Source organism: Mustelus asterias, chromosome 1, assembly GCF_964213995.1.
Source record: "Mustelus asterias chromosome 1, sMusAst1.hap1.1, whole genome shotgun sequence".
In the NCBI taxonomy this organism is placed as follows: Eukaryota; Metazoa; Chordata; class Chondrichthyes; order Carcharhiniformes; family Triakidae; genus Mustelus; species Mustelus asterias.
In genome coordinates, this window is record NC_135801.1 from 90,857,582 (window position 1) to 90,871,107 (window position 13,526).

General features: G+C 43.0%; 1 protein-coding gene across 1 annotated transcript in view; it reads right to left on the reverse strand.

Annotated features, from left to right (window-relative positions):
* LOC144508612 (protein FAM184B-like) overlaps nt 1-9,524 on the reverse strand; it is a 236,249-nt gene extending 226,725 nt beyond the window's left edge. The window contains exon 1 of the mRNA XM_078236838.1: nt 9,390-9,524. Coding sequence (XP_078092964.1) covers nt 9,390-9,524 — 135 coding nt within the window. The remainder of the gene's footprint in view (nt 1-9,389) is intronic.
* Between the last annotated feature and the right edge of the window lie 4,002 nt (nt 9,525-13,526).

The window sequence follows — 13,526 nt, forward strand, 5'->3', positions numbered from 1 at the left end:
TAGAATCTGTGTTCAAAATGCTTTTCCCTACATTACATTGTCCATGGAGTTATAAAATCCCTACAGTACAGAGGAAGGCCATCAGCCCATCGAATCTGCACCAACTTTCCAAAGAGCAAATTACCTAGGCCGACTTCCTCCCCCCAATCAGATGCTGTTAACTGTAGAAGTATAGGAAATAAATGTATTTGGAAATAATGGGAAAGAATATATTTTAAATGGAAAACCTGAAATGGTGGAGAGGAGCTGACCTGTATAGAGATATGCAAATCATATAAATTGTCAGCATAAGGAAATAAGGCAAAGAGAATTCTTTTATTTAGAGACATTGGCCTGAATCTTAGCCAAATCAAAAGGCCACCTGCTTTAGCCACAATTCCAGACATCCTGCTCCCAAACCTGGCACCCACCATTTTGCTGGGAGGGGAAGGGATCCTTGTAATAGGTGCTGGGTGAGAGATCATATTGGAGGTGAAAAGGGTGTGTGAGAGGGTGCAGCTGGAGACTGGACGAGGCAAACTTACCCTAGCCACATGAAGAAGGTCATTCATCTTTTTTGTGGCACTGCTTTCCCATCTTCTTCTGCAGTGAACTTGCACCGACTAGGGCTGCCATTGTGGTCACCTTGCTGGATGGATATCTGTGGATACAACACATGCCGCCTCTGCTACACTCCATCCAGGAGTCTGGTCAGGGCTCCCTCTGAGAAACAGGTTGCTGGCTTCATGGCAGCCATCCCCCCAAATGGATCTGGAATAAGTGCTGGGGAGGGGTTTGTATGCAGCGCCCCACTGATTGAAGAAATCAAGTTGCCCTGGGGTGAGCAAATCAGTGGGAGGTTGCCACAAGCGTGGCATGATTTAGGTGGTCAAAATAAAACTTTAAAGAGGCTCAATGTTCCATGAGATTTCCCACTGGCAGGATTCACATCGGTTCTGGTAAGAAAACCAACACTTTACCAACTTCTGGTAAGAGACTGCCCAAAATTTGAGAGTTTTAGACATTTGAGAAAAAGGTCTAAACTGCCTGAGATATTTGGAGAGGCTCACCTACTCCTTTGGGAGAGATACAGTGCTTTTTGGGAGAGTACAGGTATACTCTTGAATTGAGTCGACATAAATGTGCATAAAAAGTATATAAGCTCAGTGGAACTATCAAGCTGTCAAGTCATATAATTATTTTGGAGAGAAGCTACTCTGCTGCAGTTGCTTGCAATTTCACTAGCTTTCTGTTGACAAAAGCCTCAGTGTTTTCACTTTAGGATGAGTGTTGCATGAGTGATTTCACAACCTATCATTATCACAGTGGGGTACCTGCATGTGCACATTTTGATTGACAGCTCCAAGTGGCTATAAAGGCCAGAATGCTCTGGTCTCACAAGCCCCCGTTACCAGGAAGAACAGAGAATTTGGTGCTCAACCCAATCTCCGTTCACTGCAACTGGACCGGAAAATCCCAGCTGCAAGTGAGGCCAGAGAATTTGGACCCAAGTCTTTGATTTGAGGGTGGGTGTGACAAACCTTTAGGATAGTTGTAAAAGCTGTTGAAGAATGGATGTCAAGCTGCAAAAGCTATTCGAATTTCAAGTCCTTAAAAATAAAACTGTCTGCCTATGTCAGCGAGAGGTAAAGAAACTCAGGCTGACAACTTATTTTAAAAGATTTTTTTAAAATAGGCTATGTCAGTGAGAATTTTTTTAAAAACTGATCGGCAGTTAAAATAGCAGTTTGTTGACATTACCCCGAGGGTTATCATTGTGTCATTTTTAATAGTTGACTGCTTTCCTCAACATATCTTTATCTCAGTAGGGGTTTGCAGGTTCACAATTTGATTGACACCTCAAAGAAGTTATCAAATAATGAGGTGTCTTTGACGTGGAGTTATGAATGCAACAATAAGGGATTAACTACTTAGGATTTAAATGTTTTCATGGGCTTTCATGAATGGCAGTTTTTTTAATATAGTAAAGGTTATAACAGATATTCAGATCTTTGTTTTATTTCATTTAAACGTGGCTCCTTAGGTCATACCGGATATTAGATGAGTTGGCATGAAAGGTTTAAGGGTAAGCAATGGTGGGTGGGGGCATGGGCGACAAGGTCCACAGGTGTATAGGTTAGCATGGGGATTTTAGGGGCTATGGGTTGACATGTGTTGTCATTAATTTGGCATGGAGTATATGAAGGGTCATAAGGGTGGGTGTGGCGGCATTAGTTGACAAAGATGGGGCTTTTAGAGTGAGTTGTGAATGATGAAGTGTGAGGGGTGGGTGCAAAAGTGATTAATATTTAACAAAACAACTGGAACAAAGTCTCAGAGAACTGAGATGGGCAGGAGTAGGTCACTTGGCCCTTCAAGCCTGCTCTGTCATTCAACATGATCATGGCTGATCTGGTTATGGTCTCAGCTCCACTTTCCTGTCTGCCCCTCCATAATGCTTGGTTCCCTTGTGTATCAAAAAATCAAATTCAGCCCTGAATAAAATTAAAGAGCCAGCCTTCACTACTTTCTAGGGAAAAGAATTCCACACACCAATGACCCTTTCAGAGAAAATAATTCTCCCTTAAAAAGGGAGACCTCTTATTCTTAAACAATGTCCCTTGGTTTTACTCCCCCCCCCCCCCCCCCCCACCCCAACAAGAGGAAACATCCAAGTCCCCTTAGGCTCCTCCTATAAGTTTCAACAAGATCACCTCTTATTCTTCTAAGCTCAAACGGGCATAAGTCTAATTTGTTCAACCTTTCTTTGTAGGTTAAGCCCTTCATCCCAGAGATGAGTCGAGTGAACCCTCTCTGAACTGCTTCAAAAGCAATTATATATTTTTTCAAATAAGGAGATCAAAACTGTGCATGGTACTCCAGGTGTGGTCTCACCAAGGCCCTGTACAACTTGCAGTAAAACCACCCTACTTTTATATTCCATTCCTCTTGCAATAAATACCAACATCCTATTTGCCTTCCTAATCACTTGCTGTACTTGCACACTAACTTTATGTAATTCATGTGCCAGGATACCCAGCTCCCTCTGTACCACTAAGTTCTATAATATTTCTCCAGTTAAATAGCATACTGCTTTTCTATTCTTCCTGCCAAAGTGAAGAAGTTCACATTTATCCACATTGTACTCCATCTGCCAAATTTTTGCTCACTCACTTAACCTATCTATATCCCTTTGCAGACCTACCTCCTCTGACAATTTACTTTCCTACCTATCTTGGTGTCATCAGAAACTTTAGCTACCATATATTCGGTATCTTAATCTCTTCATCCAAGTCATTGATACCATTGATATAGATTGCACTCCACTAGTTCCAGCCTGCCAATCCAGAAAAAAACATTTATCCCTATTCTCTGCTTCCTACTAGCTAACTAATTTTTTATCCATGCTAAGATGTTACTCCTGATACCATATGCTCTTATCTTGTGTAGTAGCCATTGATGTGGCACCTTATCGAATGTCTTTTGGAAATCTAAGTACACCACATCTACAGATTCCTCTTTAACCACCTGGAATGTTACTTTGGCTCTGCCTAATCACATTGTCATTTTCTAAGTATCCTGCTATAACCTTGTTAATAATAATTATAATTTCAATCCATTAATATCATGGTCTCAAGTAAGTTCCTCTTAACACCAGCTTTCTCACACCCTCACTCATTTATCTGCTTGATTGTGCATGACACATGTAGTATTCATCTGAATGCTTTTATTTTGATGCTTATTTGAGCTTTGTCATGCTTCTTGATGGTTCAGCTTTCACAGCCATACATTGTCACCAGCCACACAAGGCCTTCAAAAAGACAAATTTTCATTGTAATTGAGATGCTGTGGCTACTCCATACTTGTTTAAGTGAATTCACAATGCCATGCGTCTAACCCGAATTTCTTTGGCAGGCTCTACATTGTCTGTGATTAGTGACCAAGATGGCACATGGTATCAACCTGAACTCCCTTAATCAGAATCATTCACATCCTTCCAACTGTCCCCATCATCTATCAAAGAACAAATAAATTTAAATAATAGATATCACATATGTGTCAGGGCCACAGTCCACTATTTGGGAGTCTGTGGACAGCGAGGCTGTAACAGATTCCAACATCTTCAGAGATGTCTCTGCTTTCAGTCACCAGCTCAGGGTCGCTAAGATGCTAAGCGACTCAGAGGCACTCCAACAAATAAGGGATGGAAAAGATTTTCTGTAAGGTTTAAACCAGAGCCCAGGTGCAACGCATGACTTCAAAGAGAGATTGGTCTGACCAAGACAACAAAAACTTAGGAGAGGTTGAGAAAGAGATTGCATAGATGTTTATCCTGTTCAACAGCTGTGATATAATCATTACCTGTGAGAATAAGGGGAAAAACAGCAGGGAGAACAGACACATTGCAGATCAAGAGCTGCATTTGACATGCTGTGTTTTCAACAGGGCAGATGTCCACCTCACCACCTTCCCACCCACCCGCGAACTCACCCCCCAATAATACAGGGAGAGACGCGCCAAAATTGAGCCTGCCTGCCATATTTAAATAGATAATCAAGGGTCAATTGGGCTTGTTACCAAAGGCAAATGACTCTGATGGTATGCTGCCATGCCATTAAATGATTAGCATGGGCAGTCAACTGAGAGTGGGCAGTCCGATTTTAAAAAAATGTCAAAGAGCGGGAAGAAGAGGGGGACTATCCACATGGGCTGCCCTTTGTGGACTGGTGCAGCCCCCTAGGTAGAAACCCCCCCCCCCTTTCTTCCTACCTGCCTACTGCATTAAACACATCAACAACCATCACCCCTCCACACTAACCCCACCATCCCCAACCTACCCAAACCCTCCCCATCGCAGACTCTGGACTGATCTGTCTCTGGGATCTATTGGACTGTCTTCTTCCAGGTCATGATCCTACCAGCACCCACTAATATACTCTTGCCACTGCATGCTGGGACTGATGGAGTTGCTGGCCAATCAGATTGTCTGGCAGCTCTTGAGGGCAGGACTTTCTCCTTGGTGAGGAGCAGAAGTCTCGTACTGTCCTGAATTGGTCTGTCCACAGCATGGGCTGGTGTGAAATGGGGGGTTGGCTCCAGAGCGACTTTGGTTCTGGGGATAAGCCCACCTCCCTTATAATATTTTGCGCCAGGTTCTGACAATTACCTAGGGGTTGGAGAGTGGGTAGGGGAAATAAGAACTGAACAAATTTTTTTTACATTTTCTCCTCAGTGCTTTTTGGGTTGCAACATTGTCCTTTGTATAGAGGTGCATTCAAAACATTTAACTGTCCTCTTAATGCTGCTGGCCTAGATGGAAGGTGAAGTATAGAACAGTACAGCACAGAACAGGCCCTTCGGCCCACGATGTTGTGCCGAGCTTGATCTGAAACCAAGATCAAGCTATCCCACTCCCTATCATCCTGGTGTGCACCATGTGCCTATCCAATAACCGCTTAAATGTTCCTAAAGTGTCTGACTCCACTATCACTGCAGGCAGTCCATTCCACACTCCAACCACTCTCTGCATAAAGAACCTACCTCTGATATCCTTCCTATATCTCCCACCATGAACCCTATAGTTATGTCCCCTTGTAATAGCTCCATCCACCCGAGGAAATATTCTTTGAACGTTCACTCTATCTATCCCCTTCATCATTTTATAAACCTCTATTAAGTCTCCCCTCAACTTCCTCCGCTCCAGAGAGAACAGCCCTAGCTCCCTCAACCTTTCCTCATAAGACCTACCCTCCAAACCAGGCAGCATCCTGTTAAATCTCCTCTGCACTCTTTCCAGCGCTTCCACATCCTTCTTATAGTGAGGTGACCAGAACTGCACACAATATTCCAAATGTGGTCTCACCAAGGTCCTGTACAGTTGCAGCATAACCCCATGCCTCTTAAACTCCAAGTACTGGGCAATAGATGGGTTAATGGAACTGAGCTGGAATTATTTTTACCAAGGTAAATTCGTAAGAAGTAGAAAGTGCTGAAGATGTGATATGCTTTTGTATGGTGATGTATTTTGTGTGTGCAAAGTAAGGAGAAAGTAAGGTGTGCTGTAAACAGTTGAGAGAGCCGAAAATGGCACCAATGATTTCAGAGATTGCTCTTTTGATAATTGATATTGATGGCTCCTGCTCTGGCAGGTGAAAGTAAGGATTTTTTTAACATCCTGTCATTCTTAGAGACAGGTTGCAATAAAACTGCAAAGGCACTGCATTCTTTAATAGTGTTTGTGCACCTGGACTGGATGAGAAATGTTACTGCCAAAGCTGAGTGCCTGAGAGCTCTACGTCAAATAACCCAAAGTTTGTTGCCAACATAACCATGAATTAAATGACACCCACCATTATTACTGTGCAAAAGTGTCCAGTGACTTGTAGCAAGGAAGAGATGGGCATGAATCATCACAAATTGTTGGATGATTAGTGCCACATTGGTAACTATGCACATGTATGCAAATTACCCAACATATACTGCATGCATAAACCTAAAGTACACAACATTAGTGAGCTTGATGTTAGACCAAAGTACTGACTTGGTGAAACTCATTACATCTAAAGCAGTTAAAGCTTTTTATATTAACCTTTTTTAAAAAAAGCCACAGATTTATATCTAGTAGGGAATTGTACTGAAGATTACAAGAATAATAGATCGAGATAGTGAAATAAATTACAGTGCCAGTACTCTGGAAAATAATCATTTTATTGATGAATCTCTATTCATGTAAAAATAGTCGAAAAGTGGATATGTGAAATTGGATAAACATTCTGGAGTTTTGCTTCATTAACCTTTTTAGAGCTCAGGGAGACGATTTCTCAGGAGATTTGAGAGACATAGTAGGTTTGGTTGCACATTTTCCCTGCATTACAACAGTGCCTACACTCCTCTTCTTTTTGTGTTGACCTGTGGATAGAGCAGGTTGGTGAACTGATTATCTATTTTCATTCTCTGCTTCCTTGTGTCCCTCTGCAGTTGGACTTTAATATTTCAATTAGGGAGAGGAAGATTAAAGTTGAGATATTGGTGAAAATAAACAATCTTGGTTTTCAGGTTTAAAAAAAAAACCTTAAGCACGAAAGTTAAATATATCATCGTTAAATTTCTCCATGATCATCAGCAACTCCACAAGAACTGCTGTTTTTCAAATTGGATAATTTATCATTGGAACATATGATATAGCAGCAGAAGTAGGCCATTCGGCTCCTCGAGCCTGATTCATTTAGATCATGGTTGATCTGTTTGTGATTCGAGTTTCACATTCACATCTAAGCCCGAAAATCTTCGATTCCCTTGCCTAACAAGAATCTATATACCTCTGCCTTAAAAATATTCAAGGAGCCTGCTTCCACTGCCTTCTGAGGTGGAGAGTTTCAAAGTTGCATAACCCTCAGCTTTATATAAAGCTCCTGCAGATCTTGTTCAGATTTATATATATTTTATCCCAGGGGCTGCAAATGAGTGAGCTCTTGATGCAACTGCTGATTTGTTGCTGCAAGGGATCTGACTGCGAAATTGCTGCCTTCTCACTGACAGTATCAACTTCAGTTCATGCATGACTTTGCTCTGACAGCAGACACTGCAGGAGGCTGCAAATGGGAATTTCCACTTTGAAGTTGCAACAGGAATTTCCATCCATAGAGACTGCACCCAAAGCAGCGTCTGGCAAAGAGCAGCATCCAGTACCGGCAGGATCCATCAGAGGGAGAGTGCGTCCCTGAACTGTGTATAGAGCACCACTATGCAATGGAGACGATGAGGGTTTGGTGGGGTGCAACATGGCAAGGGAAAAGACTGCTTCTCTCATCTCAGTGGTGGAAAAAGTGCCTTCGTAAACTGAAAGGAGCATGGGGAAAGTGATGGTCTGCATGTTCTGTTAAATACTGATAAACACAGAAGGTCATGGCATTTTCTGATAAATTTTTAAATTAAAAATCTACAAATTCAAATTTAAGAAAGGTATTTAAAATTCAGATGAATTGACCATTTTAATGCAAATTGAAACATTATCTGGGGGAGCATGTCCCTGAGAACTGCCCTCCTATCTCATGAAACAAGTGTGTCATTGGGCATTGTAGAGATACGAGAAGCATTTCTATACTTCTAACCATATTGTCCATGGCCAATAATCTTACTAAAATGTTTTGCAGTCACGGTTGCTTTAGCCTATGCTCACCTAGCAACAATCTATTTTAAATTGGTTTATCACAACGACGTGTAATGCTAAAAATTGAACATCTAATGAAACTCATTACTTTAAAGAGCAGGCATTTGCAATCACTTGCATTGTTATCCATTAATACTGCTGCAGATTAAAAGATTCAATGTGCTTCTCGTACCCTTACTGGTAAATAAAACCACAACTTACCACATGCCTTGAACATGCTATTTATTTTTACTAACAATGCAACTTAAATTTAGCTCAAGCTGACATGAATGTATGTAAATAACTGATAGAAATATAATCTGGCCAGAGTGTTTTAAAGCAGAGTAGCAGCAGAGTCGGAATGTTATTGGACTAGTACTCCAGAAACATGTTCAAATTCCACCATGGCAACTGGGAGGATTCAAGTTCAATTAATTACTAAATTTTGAATAATAAAAAGTGAATCCCATTAATAATGATCATGAAATTACCAGATTGCTGTAAAAAAGTCTGCTTTCCTAATGTTCTTGAGGAGTGGAAATCTGCCATACTTACCTGGTCTGGCTGACATGTGACTCCAAATCCATTGCAATATGGTTGACCCTGTGAAGTGACCTAGGAAAACATTCAGTTGTATCAAACCGCTCAATAATATTGCAAGCAGATAGATTTCCCGGCACCAACCTAGGCACTGGAAACAGCTACTCCAAACTATGCGAATTTCCACTAACTATTTAAAAAAGACAGGAGGGTGTCGATCGTGTTTCTATTTTCCCCTGGGTATCTTGCATTCAACAGTCTTTACTTTAAAGTCTGAAAGTCATGTTCCACTCAAACCAGCTCAATAAACGAAAACACCTGGAAGAGGGCTGATGGGGATTGTTTTATTTTCTTGCTGTTGCTTCATGCGGAGTTTTCATTTAGGTACCAGCAACCAAGTAAGTTTGGTCGATGTATTACTGCGTTGAATGAACAGAGTGTGGAAAGGAAATCATTACCCCCATCTCAAAAACATCTCACCGCTTTACTGGACTGATGTAAATTAACCTGTTTGAATACACAGGTTAGACATTTCAAATGAATCTTAAATGTTATTCAGAATGAATTGGGTTTAAATTTTGTTCCTTTAAACCCAGAAAGTTTCCAGTATTCAAAATTAATTGGTAGCAAATAAAACTGCACACTTATTCCCTCCCATACAGTGACTGTGAAACACCTCTTTAATTTTGCAATCTGTTCATTCATCCTTCGCTGATCATACCTTGGTTAATTGGGCGATCTTCTTGCTCATTTTCAAGTGCAGCTCGGAGTTGTAGTGTTGCACGGGGTCTGGCAGAGTTGCTTTGGAACCATTACATTTGGCACCAGGATCTGTCCAATTCACTCCCGTCGCCATAGTTCCCAGGCTGGGATAGAAGTGGTGCGAGCAACGCGCAGCTTCAGTGTCTAAAGCAGGCTGAGAGAAAGGGGGGGGGGAGGGGGGTTGCTGTCCAGATGATCGCTCTGGCAGATGGGCAAATCCCTCCTCGGAGGGACGGAGCCGCTGAGGAACGGAAGCGTGTGCAATGCCAGAACTGTTCAGTCAAATGGCTCGTTCAGTGCCAGTCATGCAGACTGAGTGAGGAGCTCCGAGTGGTTGCATGCTGCACATTCCATAGTAGGCACCGTCTGTCTGCAAAGTTTTCATGAAACGAGATCCGTGTTTTAACACCATGTGATGAACACAGAACAGCAACGCCTCCGAAAGGAGGAGATTATAGAACTGAATTGTCCCAATTATTACAACTTGCCCAATTTTTAGGCGCTTAATTCACTGAAGCGCACACACAGTCATTGCACTTCCTAAACACTCAATTTATTGCTGATTTTATGCTTCAACGTCCTTTCAGTATCTAGGAGTATGGGGGGGGCTGGTCTTCCAAAACTGAAGATTTTGAAAGTCTCCAATGCTTCAACCATGAAGATCGTTTACGATTAGCTAACTTACTGCTAAACTTCCACAGCCTCCAAAATTGTGAAAGAATTAAAAAATATAAAATGTCTGCAGTATAACTTTTAGTTCCTCCCCCTTCATTCCTCCAGCTGTCAGCCTCACTGAAAATTCCTTAACTGCTCCTTTATAAATGTGGATTGTTGCAGCTCACATACACGTTTCTTTTTACAGTTGGCCTGTAACTTTTAACCATGTGATCTACAATTCTTGGTTAATGTTTCTTTGAAATTGTTTTCACTTTTTGTATGAAATCAGATCTGGCTATTCATGCCCACCTCAGTAAAATCAGTCACCTGACCGACCAGTTGGCAAGTGGGTTTTGGGACAGTTGGTTGATGACTGGCCATTGCACATGACGATCCTGGCAGATCGGAAGCAGGTTGATCCTTGGTGAACGGGTTGGCTGAACCCGGGTCAACTGGGAAGCAGGCAGTTGATCTCAGCTGGTTGAAACCCAGCGAGACGGCACTTGCCCTCTATTGAGTTGAAAGGCTCCTGGCGCTGATTGGTGGCTCAGCGCCTGCTAGTGGTTATGATGTGGAGATGCCAGCGTTGGACTGGGGTGGGCACAGTGAGAAGTCTCACAACACCAGGCTAAAGTCCAACAGATTTATTTGGTATCACAAGCTTTCGATGCGCTTCTCCTTCCTCAAAGTGAGTAGAGATTTGGGTTCACAAATACAGCATAAATAGACAGACGCAATTGCAAAATGCGAGTCTTTGTAGGTAATCAAGTCTTTACAGGTACAGACAGTGTGAGTGGAGAGAGAGTTAAGCACAGGTTTAAGAGGTGTGAATTGTCTCAAGTCAGGACAGCGAGTAGGATTTTGTAAGCCCAGGCCAAATGGTGGGGGTTACACGTAATGTGACATGAACCCAAGATCCCGGTTGAGGCTGTCCTCATGCGTGCGGAACCTGGCTATCAGTTTCTGTTCGGCGATTCTGCATTGTCGTGTGTCTTGAAGGCCACCTTGGAGATCTCTTACCCGAAGATTGGAGGCTGAATGCCCTTGACTGCTGAAGTGTTCCCCGACAGGAAGGTAACACTCCTGCCTGGTGATTGTCACGTGGTGTCCATCTGTCGTTGTACTATCTGCATGGTCTTGCCGATGTACCAGGCCACGGGACATCCTTTCCTGCAGTGTATGAGGTAGACAACGTTGGCTGAGTTGCGTGAGTATGTACCGTGTACCTGGTGGACGGTGTTCTCACGTGTGATGGTGGTATCCGTGTCGATGATCTGGCACATCTTGCAGAGGTTGGCCTGGCAGGGTTGTGTGATGAGGAGTGTTCCTGATTCAACTGGTCCATGGGTGCTGAGTTTCTGTAAGAAGTCTGTAGTATCACAACAGAAGCTGGGGATTCCTTGTACAATGGGTTTCAGGATGCCCTCGACGTAGCCAGAGAGGTTCTCACACAGGGTCCCATTGCCTGAGACAATGGGGTGGCCGGGTGTGTTCGCCTTATGTATCTTCGGGACGCAGTAGAGATCTCCAATGCAGGGAGTACGTGGGATGAGAGCACGGAAGGTGCTCTGAAGATCCGGATCAAAGGACTTGGTCAGTCTGTTGAGTTGGTGGGTGTGTTCTTTGGCTGGATCTGCGAGTAACTGTCTGTAGTGTTCCTGGTTGTTCAGTTGTCAGTACACTTCTTTGCAGTAATCCGTTCCGTTCAGTATGATGGTGGCCCCTCCGTCAGGAAAACGGCGACCATGTCACCACACAACCCTACCACGGCAACCTCTGCAAGATGTGCCGGATCATTGACACGGATACCACCATCACACGTGATAACACCATCCACCAGGTACGCGGTACATACACATGGGACTCAGCCAACATTGTCTACCTCATATGCTGCAGGAAAGAATGTCCTGAGGTGTGGTACATCAGCGAGACCATGCAGACACTACGACAACAGATGAACGGACACCGCGTGACAATCACCAGGCAGGAGTGTTCCCTTCATGTCGGGGGAATATTTCAGTGGTCAAAGGCATTCAGCCTCTGATCTTTGGGTAAGTGTTCTCCAAGGCGGCATTCAAGACATCTAACAACACAGAAACGCCGAGCAGAAACTGATAGCCAAGTTCTGCATGCATGAGGACGGCCTCAACCGGGATCTTGGGTTCATGTCACACTTCATGTAACCCCTACAACGTGCCTGAGGTTTCAAAATCCTACTAACTGTCTTGGCTTGAGAAAATTCACACCTCTTTAACCTGTGATGATCCCTCTCTCCACTCACATTATCTACACCTGTAAAGACTTGATTACCTACAAAGACTCGCATTCCAACCATTATCTTGCAGTTGCGTCTCTGTCTATATATGCTATGTTTGTGAACCCAACTCTCCACTCACTGGAGGAAGGAGCAGCACTCTGAAAGCTTGTGATTCCAAATAAACCTGATGTTGTGAGACTTCTTACTATGCTAGTGGTTAGAGGCAGTAATCCCAGGTTGTCTCCTGGGTTGAACATCACCGTGTAGGAATGATGTGAAAAATTGCAACTAAACTGTTGATCAAGAGACTGAAATAGACAGTAGCTGATTTCAAACTTTTTATTGTAAAAACAGAAATCAAGCAATGCAAATCTCAACTGAAAGAACCACGTTATTTACAAAATCAAACAACCCTTCTAACTCATTTACAGGATGTGGGTGTCACTGGCTAGGCCAGTATTTATTGCCCATCCCTAATTGCTCTGGAGAAGATGATCTGCCTTCTTGAACTTAATCTCAGAGTAAGGGGTTGCCCATTTAAGACAGGGATGAGGAGGAATTTCTTCTCTCAGAGGGTAATGAATCTGTGGAATTCTTTACTGCAGAGGGCTATGGAGGCTGGGACGTTAAGTACTTTCAAGGTTGAGATAGACAGATTTTTAATCAGTAAGGGAATCAAGAGTTATGGAAATAAGGCGGAAAAGTGGAGTTGAGGATTATCATATCAGATCAGTAGTGATCTGATTGAATGGCGGAGTAGACTCGATGAGTTGAATGGCCAACTCCCATGTCGCATGAGTAATTGGAAGCACTTGGGAATTCAAGGAAACAATGTCTTCACCAACTTTGGGAAAAAATACACTGTGGCAAGGGTGGTGGAGGTGGCACGGAAAGAAATAGTCAATGTAGTAACAAAGTAAATGGGGCACCACTGAGAAGTAACATGCAGTGGAATTAAAGCAAAACTTACAGACCGAAAAAGAAAACTAGCTACATGACTAACTAGCACATTCCAAACCCACAACCTCTACCACCTAGAATGACAAAGGAATGTGGACGCTTGTGGACACCACCACCTGTAGGTCCCCCTCCAAGCCACACACCATCTTAACTTACCATTCCTTCACTGTCACTGAGTCAGAATCCTAGAACTCCCTTCCAACATCTTTTGTCCAGTTGGCC